Here is a 13,200-nt window from a genome sequence, read left to right on the forward strand (position 1 = left end):
AATTAGCCTGCTGTGCCCAGCTGGTGTATCTCAGTGGGTGAGCATCAACCCATGAACAGAGAGGTTACCATTTCGATTCACCTCAGGGCACATGCCCAGGTTGCAGGCTCGATCCCCAGTGGGGGATGTGCAGGAGGCTGCTGATCAATGTTTCTATCTCTATATCTCTCTCCCTTCCTTTCTCTCTAAAATCAATAAAAACATTTAAAAACAAAAAAGCACACACTTGGCCAAATCCTGGCCCAAAACACCTTGTAGGATTTAAAAAAAAAAATTAGCCTGTTACTAGTATATTTGGTCAAACGTTTAATTAACTCACAACTAATGCCTTGGCAGGGCCAGACCAAATGATTTTGTGGGCCTTATACAGCCGCCACGGGCCGGATATTCCCCACCCCTGCTCTAGGGCAACATGGTAAACCAATTAGTAAACTTGATCCTATCTCCTTAGTCGAGAATCCTCTTCCTCTCCAGCTTTATGACTGATGCATTAAGAACTTCATCAGTTTTTCACCTGGCTTCCCACAACTTCTAGAAAAAAAGTCTAAGTTCTTACTTAGTGTGCCTAAAATCACCCTTTATAATTAGGCTCACGAATACTTCATCCATTACCCTCCCCAATAAGTACCTTAAACTTCAGCCATACCATATTAGTCATTCCTCAAGTGTGTTTTTTTTAAATGTTAGTTGTCTTCTTTTTAACTACTTTGTGACAAGTTTCGTGTGTGTGTTTTTTTAACTAAAAATATTTTTATTGACTTCAGAGATGAAGGGAGAGGGAGAGAGAGATAGAAACATCAATGATGAAAGAATCATTGATCGGCTGCCTCCTGCATGCCCCACTTTGAGGATTGAGCCCGAAACCTGGGCATGTGCCCTGACCAGGAATCAAACCATGACCTCCTGGTTCATAGGTTGATGCTCAACCACTGAGCCATGCCGGCTGGGCCAGTTGATGCCTCTTATGACCCATATACAATTACTTGTCTCCTGGTTTGTTGAAGCAATAGGTCAGACGTTTGCCACAACAATGTCTGTTAAAGTGGCTGGCCATAAAACTCTGGCACACATTCATCTAAGGGCACTCCCAACGAAGGCAACTGATTTTGCCATTCTCACCACCTTATAGTATTTCAGGACAGTCGGTTTAATCTTCTTCCTCTATGCTCACTCCTCTTGGGAGTGGTGTAAGACTTCTTCCCTTTCTTAGCACCAACACGTAGTCTCAACACAAGATAAAGAGTGGATTCTTTCGAAGGTTATGGTCACACAAAGTACATCCATATTCCAGTTGCTTGCCAGCAAAGACCAGTCTTTGCCGATCAGGAGGAATTCCTTCCTTATCTTGGATCTTGGCCTTTACATTTTCTCTTGTATCCAAGGGGTCAGCCTCGAGAGTGATGGTCTTCCTCACAAGGGTTTTCACAAAAATCTGCATCTTGGCGGCAGTTCCACCACGGATGGCAGATCAGAAAGCTTCCTCAAGTGTTTTAAACTTCCTCGTGCCTCCATGCCTTTGCTTGCCCACCAACCTAAGACAAACTTTCCTCCTGCCGTTGCCTGTCACTTCCCTCTTCTCTTTCAGCATGTCGCCTGGTACCGTCTACACTGCTGTGCTTTGACCCCCTTATCTGGAATAAGTGTCCTTCCCTGGTTCCCATGGCCCTCTGCACTTGCCTTTGTTATAGACACTAAGGTACTGTGTTATAACTCAGTCATCTTATCGCACAACTCCACTAATCTATATGCTCCTGAAATCTGAGACTTTGTATTTCCATTTCTTGTCCCTAGTGCCTACCAATATGCTCGGCACATATGAGGTACCTAATAAATGTTTATTACATGTATGAAAACTGGGCTCCAATCTGCATTGTGAGCCTCTTTGAGCCTCTATTCCCATTTCTTTTTTCTTTTTTTAAAAAAATATATTTTATTGATTTTTTACAGAGAGGAAGGGAGAGGGAGGGATAGAGAGTTAGAAACATCGATGAGAGAGAAACATCAATCAGCTGCCTCCTGCACACCCCCTACTGGGGATGTGCCTGCAACCAAGGTACATGCCCTTGACCGGAATTGAACCTGGGACCTTTAAGTCCGCAGGCCGACGCTCTATCCACTGAGCCAAACCGGTTTCGGCATCTCTATTCCCATTTCTACAAACTGGAAATAACAGCTATGCCATAGGTGGTTATGAGACTCGAGTGAGCTAATCCATGTAAAACCCATTGCTTGAATTGGTACATGGTAAATAGTAGCTCAATAAATCTTGGTCTCTTCCCATCTTCCACCATACCCTTCAGAAACACCCTTCCTGTTACACTTCTTTAGCTGACCACTAGGTGGTGTCAGCCTCTGGCCTGACAATCAATCCCAGAGCAGCCCCCTTATTGCCCCAATCCCAGTGCCTGTTACACTCAGACAGGAAAAGATGTTTAATGGTTTGCTGGAAGATCTAAAAAAGAAGATACCCTCTCTCACACCAATTTCTTTTCCTACTGTCATCATTCTAGGTATCCTGATTATGGATTGCAAAAAATTCTTCTTTGATTTCTCACTATTTTGGTTATAATTTCAACTCAAGAATTTGAAGATTGAAAATGCTTCTTAACAATAGAAGTGGGAGAAGATGCTGAGGCAGAGAGGGATTCATGAATGCTATAGGAGAAATACAGAGAAGATGTTTACAGTCACAGCCGTCTGAAAGGAATTAATTATGATTGTCTCCTCAACCAGCACAGACACCCCTGGTCCTAACACTTTTGTCAGCCATCCCATCAATTAATCAAGAGCTCCTAATTGTTGGCCATGCCCCACTTAAGCACCTCTAAAATCCTGATGTCCCCCCCCCCCGTAACATATAATTCTTATTATTCAAAAAGTGAACTCCTATTCATGTGGAGGAAGTCTAAAAGGCCATCAACTTGGTCTAAACAAGCTTCCAAAGAACATGGCATCCATGAAAGAGAAACATAAAAGAACGAAAGGACAGGTGAAGTACGGAGGAAGAAATCACTAAGAAATTGTTAAAAATAATAATATGAAGTGATATGAAAAAATAGCAAATAGTTTCAAAATATATAAGAGAACCAAAATGCATAAAATATGTCACAATATATATTTATATACTGTATATGAGGCCCCTAGAACCATAAGAAATGCAAAAAAAATCACTGTTAATTACTCATTCTCAAAGTGCCCCCTTAAAAAATCAAATTGCACCCCTGTGGGGCGTGTGCCCCACGCTGGGAACCACTGGTCTAGGTGCTGAGGCTACCCTGAGTGCGAGTTGGGAACAGGAGAGATGGGCAAAGGGAGAGTAACAGGAGGGCTTTTCTAAGGGGGGTGAGGAGGGGCTGGGAGAACAGTATAATTAAAGGCTCAGGTAGAAATATGCATTCTCTAACTTTTAGGGACACCCTCAGCAGTTCACATACTGGAAATGACCAAGTGTCCAACAGCCCTAATGGATTGTGTAGAATCCAAGCAAGGACATTCCAAGTAGCCAATGTAAAATGAGGGCTAGATGTGCGTGTACAAAGTGGAAAGGGATCAAGATAAGTTAATTGGAAAAGTAAGTTACAGACTAGTATATATTGAATGAGCTCATTTGTGGTTTTAAATGATGCTTATGTATATTTGTTTTCTTGTGGGTTTTCTTTAACCTCGTGGAAGGAGACCCACAGAACTCTCAGTAGTGGTGACTCTGAGGGTGAGACTGAAGAATGGGAGTGTGGAGAGCAGCAAGTTTACTTTTCACCTTATACCTTCCTATATGCTGAGGTTTTTTTTTTAACCACTAATTATTACCATTTTTATAAGATAACTAGAGGCCCGGTGCATGAAATTCATGCATGGGGGGCGGGGGAGGGGAGGTCCCTCAGCCCGGCCTGCACCCTCTCCAATCAGTCGGACATCCCTTTCGCAATCCGGGACCACTGGCTCCTAATGGCTCACCTGCCTGCCTGATCGCCCCCCAACTGCCACCCTGCCTGCCTCCCACCTTCCCCCCTGCTGGCCTGCCTGGTTGCCCCCTAACTGCCCCCCTGCTGGCCTGGCCGGGGGGGGGGGGGCCCAACTGCCCCCCTGCGGACCTGGTCGCCCAACTGCCTGGAAGGAAGTCGGACATCCGGAAGATGTCCGGTCTCCCAGTCTAATTAGCATATTACCCTTTTATTAGTATAGAAGTTAAAAATAAATACACATTCACATTCATGAGCTTGTAGGAGTTGGGAGGTAGCAAATAAGAAGTATAGACAGCCGAAACCGGTTTGGCTCAGTGGATAGAGCGCTGGCCTGTGGACTGAAAGGTCCCAGGTTCGATTCCGGTCAAGGGCATGTGCCTTGGTTGAGGGCACATCCCCAGTAGGGGGTGTGCAGGAGGCAGCTGGTCGATGTTTCTCTCTCATCGATGTTTCTAGCTCTCTATCCCTCTCCCTTCCTCTCTGTAAAAAAATCAATAAAATATATTAAAACACACACACACACACACACACACACACACGAAGTGTAGACATGCTGGCTGAGGCCAGACTTTGGAAGTCTGTGGCTGGGAGAGGAGTTCATACTTGCTTTAGTTGTCTACAGACACCCAGTAGAGGTTTGCCATCCAGGAAGAGACTATACAGGGAGAACAGATTTAGAAAGACTCACTTTGTAAGGTAACTAGCTGGGAGCGGAATGAAACTGCCCCCTTACAAGCAACATATGGTCATTCCGTCTAGCTTTTTCCTTTCAAAGATGTCTGAAATCTATTTCAATCTGATTTCATTTGGACCATAATATTGGGAGAGGGTCCTGGGAGAGGAAGGAATCTGATAGGCATTCATAAAAAAACGTTTAGTGAGTCCCTGCCACCATGTGTCTGTCCCTGTGCTAGCCCATGAGGGCTGTATAATGGGATGAATAAGATTCCACCGCTGTGTGAAGGCACTCTGGCAGAGGAAATCTGAGCTTTATTTCAAAGGAAAAAATGACAGACCTTGAGCACAGACTTGCAAGATTAGACAAAATTGGCAGAGTCTGAGATTTCTAGCCTGGAAGACTAAAGGTAGGTGGCCTTGGCCTGGAGCAATCCCGAGCCCAGAGGGAGCTCTGGTTTGGGCAAAAGGTCTAGTTCCCTCTGGATTCTTCCGCTGCTCTCACTGCCATCAAGGGACAAGTTCTCAGTGTTGCTCCGCTCTCTGCCAGGGACAGACTGGAGGACGCAGAACGCTCCCTTGACTAGAATTTTAAAAGGGTACAACCCTCTCTCATCTTAACATCGGTTTCTGGCAGCCAAAGCCGCCTGCTGTCTCCCTGAACTCTGACTTGCAGACACCCGAAAGCCAGACGCCCCCGGGCGCAGGCTTACCACACCGCCCCGGAGGGGGCAGTGGCCGGAGGCGTTCGCGGGGCCCTGAAGCCGCCCGGCGCCTTCGGGGCTGAAAGCAGCCTTCCCGGACCGGCTGCGGGCCGGACCAAGGTCCAGCGCTCCGCAGACACCTCCTTAGAACCCGAGTCCAGAGTCCCTCATCTTATTCCAAACCCCTGCTGCTCGGAATCTAAAACCCCGACTTGGTGGGAAGCCAGTCAGAAGGTATAAAAAAATACAAACAAATGAGCCCCGACCTCTCGGGGCGAAGGGGGCAGCCCCACCCGCTGGTGACTCACCTCCCTCCAAACCAGCGCCGGCCCCTCCCGCGCTCGGTGCCAGGCGGGCCGGGCGAGGCGGGGACTAAGGTGGGCTCCATCCCCAAGCCCCGGGAGGGCGGACAAGCCGCGGCGTGTCCCCGCGGGTGTCCCTGTTTACTCCGAGTCCCGGAGCGAGGTGGGGGCGGGCCCTGGCGGGCCCTCCTTCCCCGCCCCCCCGCCGCTGGCCCCAGTCCCGGTCCGTCTCAGAAAGTCTTGAGTCCAAGCTCAGCCTTTCCCCGAACCGTCCCCGCGATGGCGGCCGCTGCCCCCACCCCAGGCCGGCGGGGCACAGTCGGGGCGCCGCGAGGAAATCAGGGTCCCCAGACCCGGCTGCAATCGTAGGAGAGAAGCCGCTCCCCTCCCCTCGCCCCCTGCCCCAGCACCCCTGTTCCCTCAGCAATTCGCAGGGGGTGGGGAGAGAAAGGCCCCGTCAGGGGGAGGACGCTCCCCGCCCCAAACCGGCCAGCGACGCCACGGGACCCCCAATCTCGAACCGCGGGCCGGAGCTCCAACCCTCGGCGCTGCCCGGACTCCCCCTCCCCAGGGCAGCGCGCCAAACCGGCGCATGCGCACTCCCAGGGCTGCCGCGTAGCTCTCCCCCCTCCCTTTTTTTCTTTCCCCGCCCCTTGTCTCCCTCCCTCCTCCACCCTTCCCCTCCCTCTCTCCCCCTCAGCCCGCCCCGCGGCACCTCAGTCGGGGGAACAGTGGTGCGAGCTCCAGGCCCGTGCACGGAGGAGGCGGAAACGAGGGGAGCCCCCAGAGCTCCATCAGGCCCCTTCCGAGGGCTCCCCAACCCGGTCCACGCCCCCACCCCCCACCCTGCCTCCTCCCAATTGTGCATTTTTGCAGCCGGAGGCGGCTCGGAGATGGAGCTGTGAGCTTTGCCCAGGGACGGGGGAAAGAGGAGCGAAGAGAAAAGCCGGGGGTGAAGGGTTTGGATTTGGGGTCAGGGGGCGTACCCTCGTCAGCAGACCCTTCACAAGGGGCTCCGAACTCTGCCTCTTCACCCACGCCCCTGGTGCGCGTTGCTGAAAGATAGGATAAGAATAGGGGAGGAGGAAAGGAGGAAAAAGGGGGACCCCCCAATTGGGGGGGGGGCGACGGTGAGAAGTAGCAGGACCCGAGAGTAGGGGGCTGCTGCTTGCATCAGCCCACACCATGCTGACCCCGCCGCAGCTGCTGCTGCTGCCCCTGCTCTCGGCTCTGGTCGCGGCCGCTGTCGACGGTAAGTGAGATTCCGCGGCCCCCTAGGACCCCTGGGGACACCCACTCCCCAGCCCCCACTCCTGCGTTTGGATGGGGAAGGGAGACGCGGGAGGGGGTGCCTTTTGTTATCACAGTCCAGCTGACACAGCAGCGTCCCGACTGGGGGTGGGGATGGGGGTCCAATTTGGAGGATGTGGCCCTGGGTAAATGATGCTTCCATGGGGCCCCCAGCCCAAACAAAGACCAGAGGCCTGGGAAGAGAGAAGAGGGTTCCCCCTTTTTCTGGTCCAGGGATCCAGAGGCCTTCTCTTCCTATCTCTGGTTGGGGAGGGCCTCCACCTCCCCTACATCCTCCACCCCTCCACCCCCGTCTGAATTGTGAAGGAATCCGGATTTGCAATATAGGGCTGCAAATGGGGGTGGAGGGACTTTTGCAGTGGCCTCTGAATCTGGAAGAGGGAGCCAGGTCAAGAGTGCCTGGCTGGGAAGAGGGCAGGCAGGCCCGAGATGGCTGTGGGTGGAAAGGGAGGGCCATGGAGAGGCCCCCCTGCTTGGGTGTGGAATCTGGGCCTGGGAGACCAGGCTTGGAGGCCTGGGTCCAGGATCCAGCCGGCTGCCCGCCTGGGTTCCGAAGGGAGCACTTCCCCCTCTCAGGGCCTCTGTCAGGAGCCTGAATAGGGCTGTTTTGGGGGGCAGAGGAGCAGCAGGAGATGCTATGTGACTTTGAATTTTCCTTCTTAATTCCTGGGAGCTTTGAAGGGAAAAACGTCAGATGTCATGGTTGGGTAAGGGGACTGGAGAATGGCCTGGAATGCTGAGGGGGGAGCCCGGAAGAAGGCTGCTTTCTTGCCGACTTCTGGCTTGATCACGTCGGGACTGGTAGGAGAGTTGGAGGTTGGATGGGGGTGATGGCTATGCCCCCACTTCCCAATTCCCTGCTCCTTTGGTAAATGTGTTTATTTCTCTCTACCATTCCCCTTCTCCCCGCATATACACACACACTTTGAATACTACAGTTGGGTTTGGGCTAGAACTGGGTCCGATTGGGGAAGTGCCCCCTCCCCTTTTATGTCAGCTATTTTTTTTTCCCTCTTACTTGTGAGTCACTGGTTCAAGTCTTGCCTAAGCTTTGAGCTGGGGTCATGGGGTTGGGCTGGGCCCCTGCCTTGAGAAGGGGTGGGATCTCACCGCTTCCTGTCATTTTACTCCCGTCATCCGGGAAAAGTTGGGCCCAATACCATCATGCACCCTTCCTCCATCTTCTAAATTTTTCGAGGTTGGGATTAGGAAAGTTTTTCCCGCTCTTCCCCTATCCCCAGATTGCTTCATTTGAGAGGGGGAGGTTAGGGAGTCAGGAAGCAGCTGTGCCAGGAAAACAGAATATTCCGTGGCCCTCAATAATTCTGTCTTGGGGACTATCCGCTCCTCTGCCACCCCCCACCTCAATTATCTGCCCAAAAGGAGTAAAGAGGATCTGTCCTGAATAGTCTCCTGACCAGCCCTCACAGCCAACCCTTGCTCATGGCGTTCCTCTTATGCATGTTCTTTCCTCTTGTTATCAGTTCTGTGAGGTGGGAAGGGAAACTGAGGCAGAGGGGTTTAGATATAGAAGCTTCTGGGAGGGAGAGAAAAAAAATTAAGAGAGAGAGAGAGAGAGAGAGAGAGAGAGAGAGAGAGAGAGACCGACCACCAGGAGTCTGTGGAGAACAGAACGTTTCCCCAGCCCAGTCAGGAATGGCCCAGGTAGTGTCACCCCCGGGGTTCCAAAGCGGGGCTATTTGCCACACCAAGTTGGTTGGTGGTGAGTGGAAGAGGGAGACCGGATATGCTCTCCGTAATGCCTCCCTACCCTTTCTTAAAATTTCACTCAGCCCACGGCTGTAACCCAAGCTCAAACAACCTGTACCCGAAATTCCAGGGAAAGGACCCCTCCCCCAGCACACACTACTCTTCTTACCTTGGGAATGGGGCTCTGAATCGTGAGTCCCACCCACCCACTCTGGGTCTGGAAGGGGAATTGCTAGGGCCAGTGCTATCCAGGCAGCCTAAGGGGTTCCTTATCCTTCCTACCCCTGCCCTCAAGCCCCAAGCCCCAAGCCCACAGACATGTGTGAGAGAAGGAAACCTCCTGGCCCCAGCTTACCTGACTTAGTATCCAACCTTCCTTCCTGCTGCTCTCACAGGGGAGCAGCCTGGGTCTTCCCCACCTCCTCTGCCTTCTCTGCTGTGCCTGAGCCTGCCCCAGGGTCCCGTTCTCTTTGGGGAGCAATGTCATCCCTGCTAGAAGACAGAATTGAGTGCACTTGCTATGGGGAGGATGGGGAAACAGATGGGGTGGGGAGTGGGGAGCAGGGTTATTGAGGATCCTGCTGAGATGAAGAACATTTTGTAGTGAGGAGGGCTGCCCCGGGCAGATCCGGCTCAGGGAGAAGGCTGCCTGCCTTCCTTTCTCCAACCGCTCTCCACACACACCCTTGAGCAGTGTGTGACCACTTATCAGACAAGCTGGACAGTTGAAGGGAGTTATGAAACGGAGGTGTTTGCCTCCTGGCTCTCTGGGGAAAGGTTCCAAACTCCTTTTATCGCTGGTTGGACCCAGTTCCTTGAACATCTCCCTTTACCCTGATCTTTCAAAGCAGAGACACGAAAGACAAAGCAGGGACATGTAGGACATTGGTTTTGGGGTTCGGAGGGGGGGATATTCTGATGTTTGAGGCTGCTTCATAAGACTTCCTTTTTTCCCATTCTTGCTCCCCCTTCCTCCATTTTCTCCAATCGTTTCTTGTTCCCAACCACTTCCCCAGCACTAGGCCGCCCAAGGATGCCAGTCAGGGCCCTGGCCAGAGCCAGAGCGTGTCCAAATGCCCCAACTCTTCCAGACTCCTTCCTCACCTTTGGGAGCTCTTCCTTATGCAAGTCCAACTCTCTGTCCTCCTGTTGCAGCCTCAGCCTGCACATTAGAACCCCAAGCTGATTCCCTCGCAGGAGTCTCTTTTCAGCTCCCCCTGCCCCCCACTTCGTGGACTCTCCAGCCTTCAAGTCCTCCAGCTCTGAATCGCCCGGTTGAGTCCCATGCAAGGGTCCCTTGACCTGGTGGAGCAAACTGTGGGATGTGAGCATTTGGAGAACCTAGTCCCACCCCTCTGTATTCAGTCCCAGATTTCAGCCCGGTGAGCAGGATCCTGCATTGTTTGGAGAAGGAAGCAGTTGGCTCTGGAGTGCTTCCCGTGCTTGCTTCTGAAGGGCACCAGGGTAAACCTTCCCTGGGAGAGAGTGAGGAATGGTGGAGGAGAGGCTGCTGCCCCTCTTGCTCCTCCTGGGGAGCTAAGACCCTCCCCAGGCCTTGGCTTCCCAGGTTGAAGAGCCCTGTCTTCCCTTCCTCCCACCCTCCCGGTCCTATGGGAGGCAGTAGTCCCCATCCTGGGTCTCCCTTGGGTCAGACATTGCTAAGGCAGGGACTCTGTCTCCCTAAATCAGGATAGATGCTGCCCCCACCCTAATCTGGATCTCAGGGCGGTTGTTAGTCCACATGTTTATCCCAAGATAACTGTGTCATTGCCTTGGCAACCTTTGGGCTGAGACCCCACTGTATCTTTTTTGCTTCTGTCTGTCTGTCATTTGCTTCTGTCTGTCTGTCACTGGTGCCCTCTTGGCCTTTCAGAAACTCTCATCCTCTTGGTTTATCTCTCTTATTGCCCATCCTTCGTGGCATTCTCTGCCCTGTCTCTCAATCTCTGTCGCTTGCTTTGTCTCTGTTTGTGGCCATCCCTTCCATCCAGGCCTCTTGGTATCCTGAAAGCTATCTCCTGGGCTTGCTCAAATGCTCGAAATTTTGTAGTTATTCGTCCCCTCCCAGGCCAGACTGGGAATATCCAGTTTGGCAGTGAAAATTCTTCTCCACTTTCCTTCAAGTTCCTCTCTCGTCTTCCCCCTCCACTAATTTTGGGAATGGATTTTGGAGAGAATGTTTCTGCAAGGAGGGAACTTGATACCCTTTGTGGACTGAGTAAGAGGGAGAAAGGAGATATTTCAGAAGGAAGGAGGGAGGTTAGACTTCTGGCAGAACTTCCTCATGACCTAAGAACTAGAGAAAGGTGTGGGGAATGGGTCGGGAGCTTAGAGCTCTTCCTTCTGCTGAGGATAAGCCCTGTGTGTGTGTTGGGGGTAGGCGATCAGGGCTCATCAAGGCCTGGTGAGAGATACGATGGTCTCTGGGGACATTTGAAGGGTCTGAATCTTACTTGTGGGGGAAAGGAAAAGATGGTAGGGAGGTCACTTGTCAGGCTAATGCGCTGCTGAGTCAATATTGACTCAAGATGTAGGGGGAGACCCTTCCCCTCCCCTGGCAGTCCAGGCCATCCTGTCTGTCTGTCTGTCCAGGCCGCAAAGCAGAGGCCCAGACTCAGGAATGACAAAAATGTGTCTGAGCCTCGCTGAGCTGCGGGAAAGAGCCACCGGGTAACACCCAAAATACATAAAATTCAGTGAAAAGCTCTTGGTTTGGGTTTGGGAGGCCCTTGCTGCCCCACCCCCATGTTTGAAAGTTTAGATTCCTGCAGGCTCTGCCCCCCACCCCTTGGCCACCCCCTGGCTCCTCTTCCCTTAGATATATCACGTTGTTCCCTTTAGAAAACATCCCTTCACACAATCTCTCTCTCGCTGCCTGCCGTGTCTGCTCAAGGGTTTCTTTCATGAATTTCCTGCCTCAGGTCTCCTGGTCCTTTAGGAAGCACCATCTGAGGTCTCACCTCTCCCTCTCCCTCAAAGAATGGGCCCCTCCCCTGGAGAAGACCTCCTCATGCTCCCTTCTCTGGCCAGGCACTCTAAGCCCCCTTCCCCGCCCCGCCCCCAAGGTCCCAGAACAGGATAGAGGAGGACAGCCAAGGCTTAAGCAGGGCAGTGGGGTCCCGGGACACCCAACCCTACGCCTCCTGTCCTGGCTCCAGCTTGGTGGCCCTGGGGGCCATGGCTGGGCCGAGTGCCTGGATTTGAGTGGGGGGGGGGGGGGGCAGGGGTGTTGGCCAGAGTTAGCATGGCGGTCACATTCATCTCCAGGCAAAGCTGAGAACAGACGGCCCCTGTGTCCTGGCGTTCTCTCTGCAACCTCGCTTGCTCTCTTTCCTTTTTAGTTCTCCTCCTTCATCTCGCTCCTCTTTCTTCCCTCTGCTGTCTTGTTCTTGTCCCTCTCCTCCCTGATGAGCCTTGAAGGCCACTACCACCCCCTGTGACCCTGCTCCCGCTCCCAGCTTCGGGGGACCAAAGTATGCTCCCTGCCGTTTCCCTTCTCCACCTGTTGTTGTTATTAATCGCTCTCTACCTCGGTTTCTTCTTCTGTCTGATGGGGATTGCAACAGTACCCACCTCACAGGATTGTGAGGATCTAAATGAGTTAATACAGAGTGCTTCTGATCAGTGGCTGACTCACCGTGACCATGTGAAGTGTTAGTTAGCTCATGTCATTAAGCAGGGGCAAGTCTCACGAGGGGTAGGTCCTGCAGCGGCCGCCGAGGCCAGTAGTTGATCCCAAAGCGGGGGCTGAACTTAGGGCTGTGCTGCTCCCTCTTCTTAGCTGCAGGCCACAGAGATGGGTGTTCTGGGTGCTGGTATCAGATGCAGAAGGCTCAGCCCGGGGGAGTGGGCTTGGCTGGAGGCTCTAAGCAGATTACCAGCTTCCTACCCACCCCCATGGCAACTCCCTCCCACTCCAGTGGGGCTTCCCTGGGCTGTGTAGACTGCCCCAAAGTAGGTTATTTGTTTCTCTCCTCCCCTCTCCCCCTGAAGGAAATCAAAGACAGGCCTCAGCCTTCAAACTCCACATTCCCTGGGCTTTCTCCACCATCCCTGACAGGAAGGAAGTTCTTTCACTTATCTCTCCACGATCCTCGTGCTGCCCTGGCTCCTGGGAGATGTGCATCCCCAAGCCCCTCGGTCCCTGGGTCTGAAGAGATGCTTCTGTGGGAGAGGGGGCCCTGAGGGCTCCTCTTCTTTCACTCCCCCATCCCCCACTCCCTTCACTCTGCAAGAGCACATCTGGTTTGTGAATCTCTCTCATTCCAGCTTTCGGAGTTTGCCAGCTGCTGTTTCCTCTGTCGAGTTCAGGCCAAAAATGGGGGTGGGGGACAGCAGGGGGGACAAAGTAAGGGCCAAAGGAGGGGGGATCATGGCTGGGACGCAGAATGGAGGGGAATTTGGAGTGACCAACCAGTGACCTCAGGCCTAGTCTGTGAGTTCTGGCCTAGGAGGCGTGGGGGTGTGGACTACGTCCAGGTGGTGGTGGTGGTGGTGGGGGTGGGGGCACGGTGGGGCTAAGGAGGCCATTTCTGG

At 52.7% G+C, this 13,200-nt stretch overlaps 1 protein-coding gene and 1 pseudogene across 2 annotated transcripts in view; one reads left to right on the plus strand and one right to left on the minus strand.

Annotated features, from left to right (window-relative positions):
• Positions 1–979: 979 nt before the first annotated feature.
• On the minus strand, positions 980–1,438 carry LOC307101890 (ubiquitin-ribosomal protein eS31 fusion protein-like; annotated as a pseudogene). The gene has a single exon. The product of its transcript is annotated as a ubiquitin-ribosomal protein eS31 fusion protein-like (transcript).
• A 4,544-nt stretch (positions 1,439–5,982) lies between these two features.
• The window catches only part of LRP1 (LDL receptor related protein 1), an 80,321-nt gene continuing 73,103 nt past the window's right edge, over positions 5,983–13,200 (plus strand). Inside the window, exon 1 of the mRNA XM_079774360.1 lies at positions 5,983–6,895. Within this exon, the coding sequence (XP_079630486.1) occupies positions 6,829–6,895 (67 nt within the window). The 5' untranslated portion in view covers positions 5,983–6,828. The remainder of the gene's footprint in view (positions 6,896–13,200) is intronic.

This window comes from Cnephaeus nilssonii, assembly GCF_951640355.1.
Source record: "Cnephaeus nilssonii genome assembly, chromosome: 6".
In the NCBI taxonomy this organism is placed as follows: Eukaryota; Metazoa; Chordata; class Mammalia; order Chiroptera; family Vespertilionidae; genus Cnephaeus; species Cnephaeus nilssonii.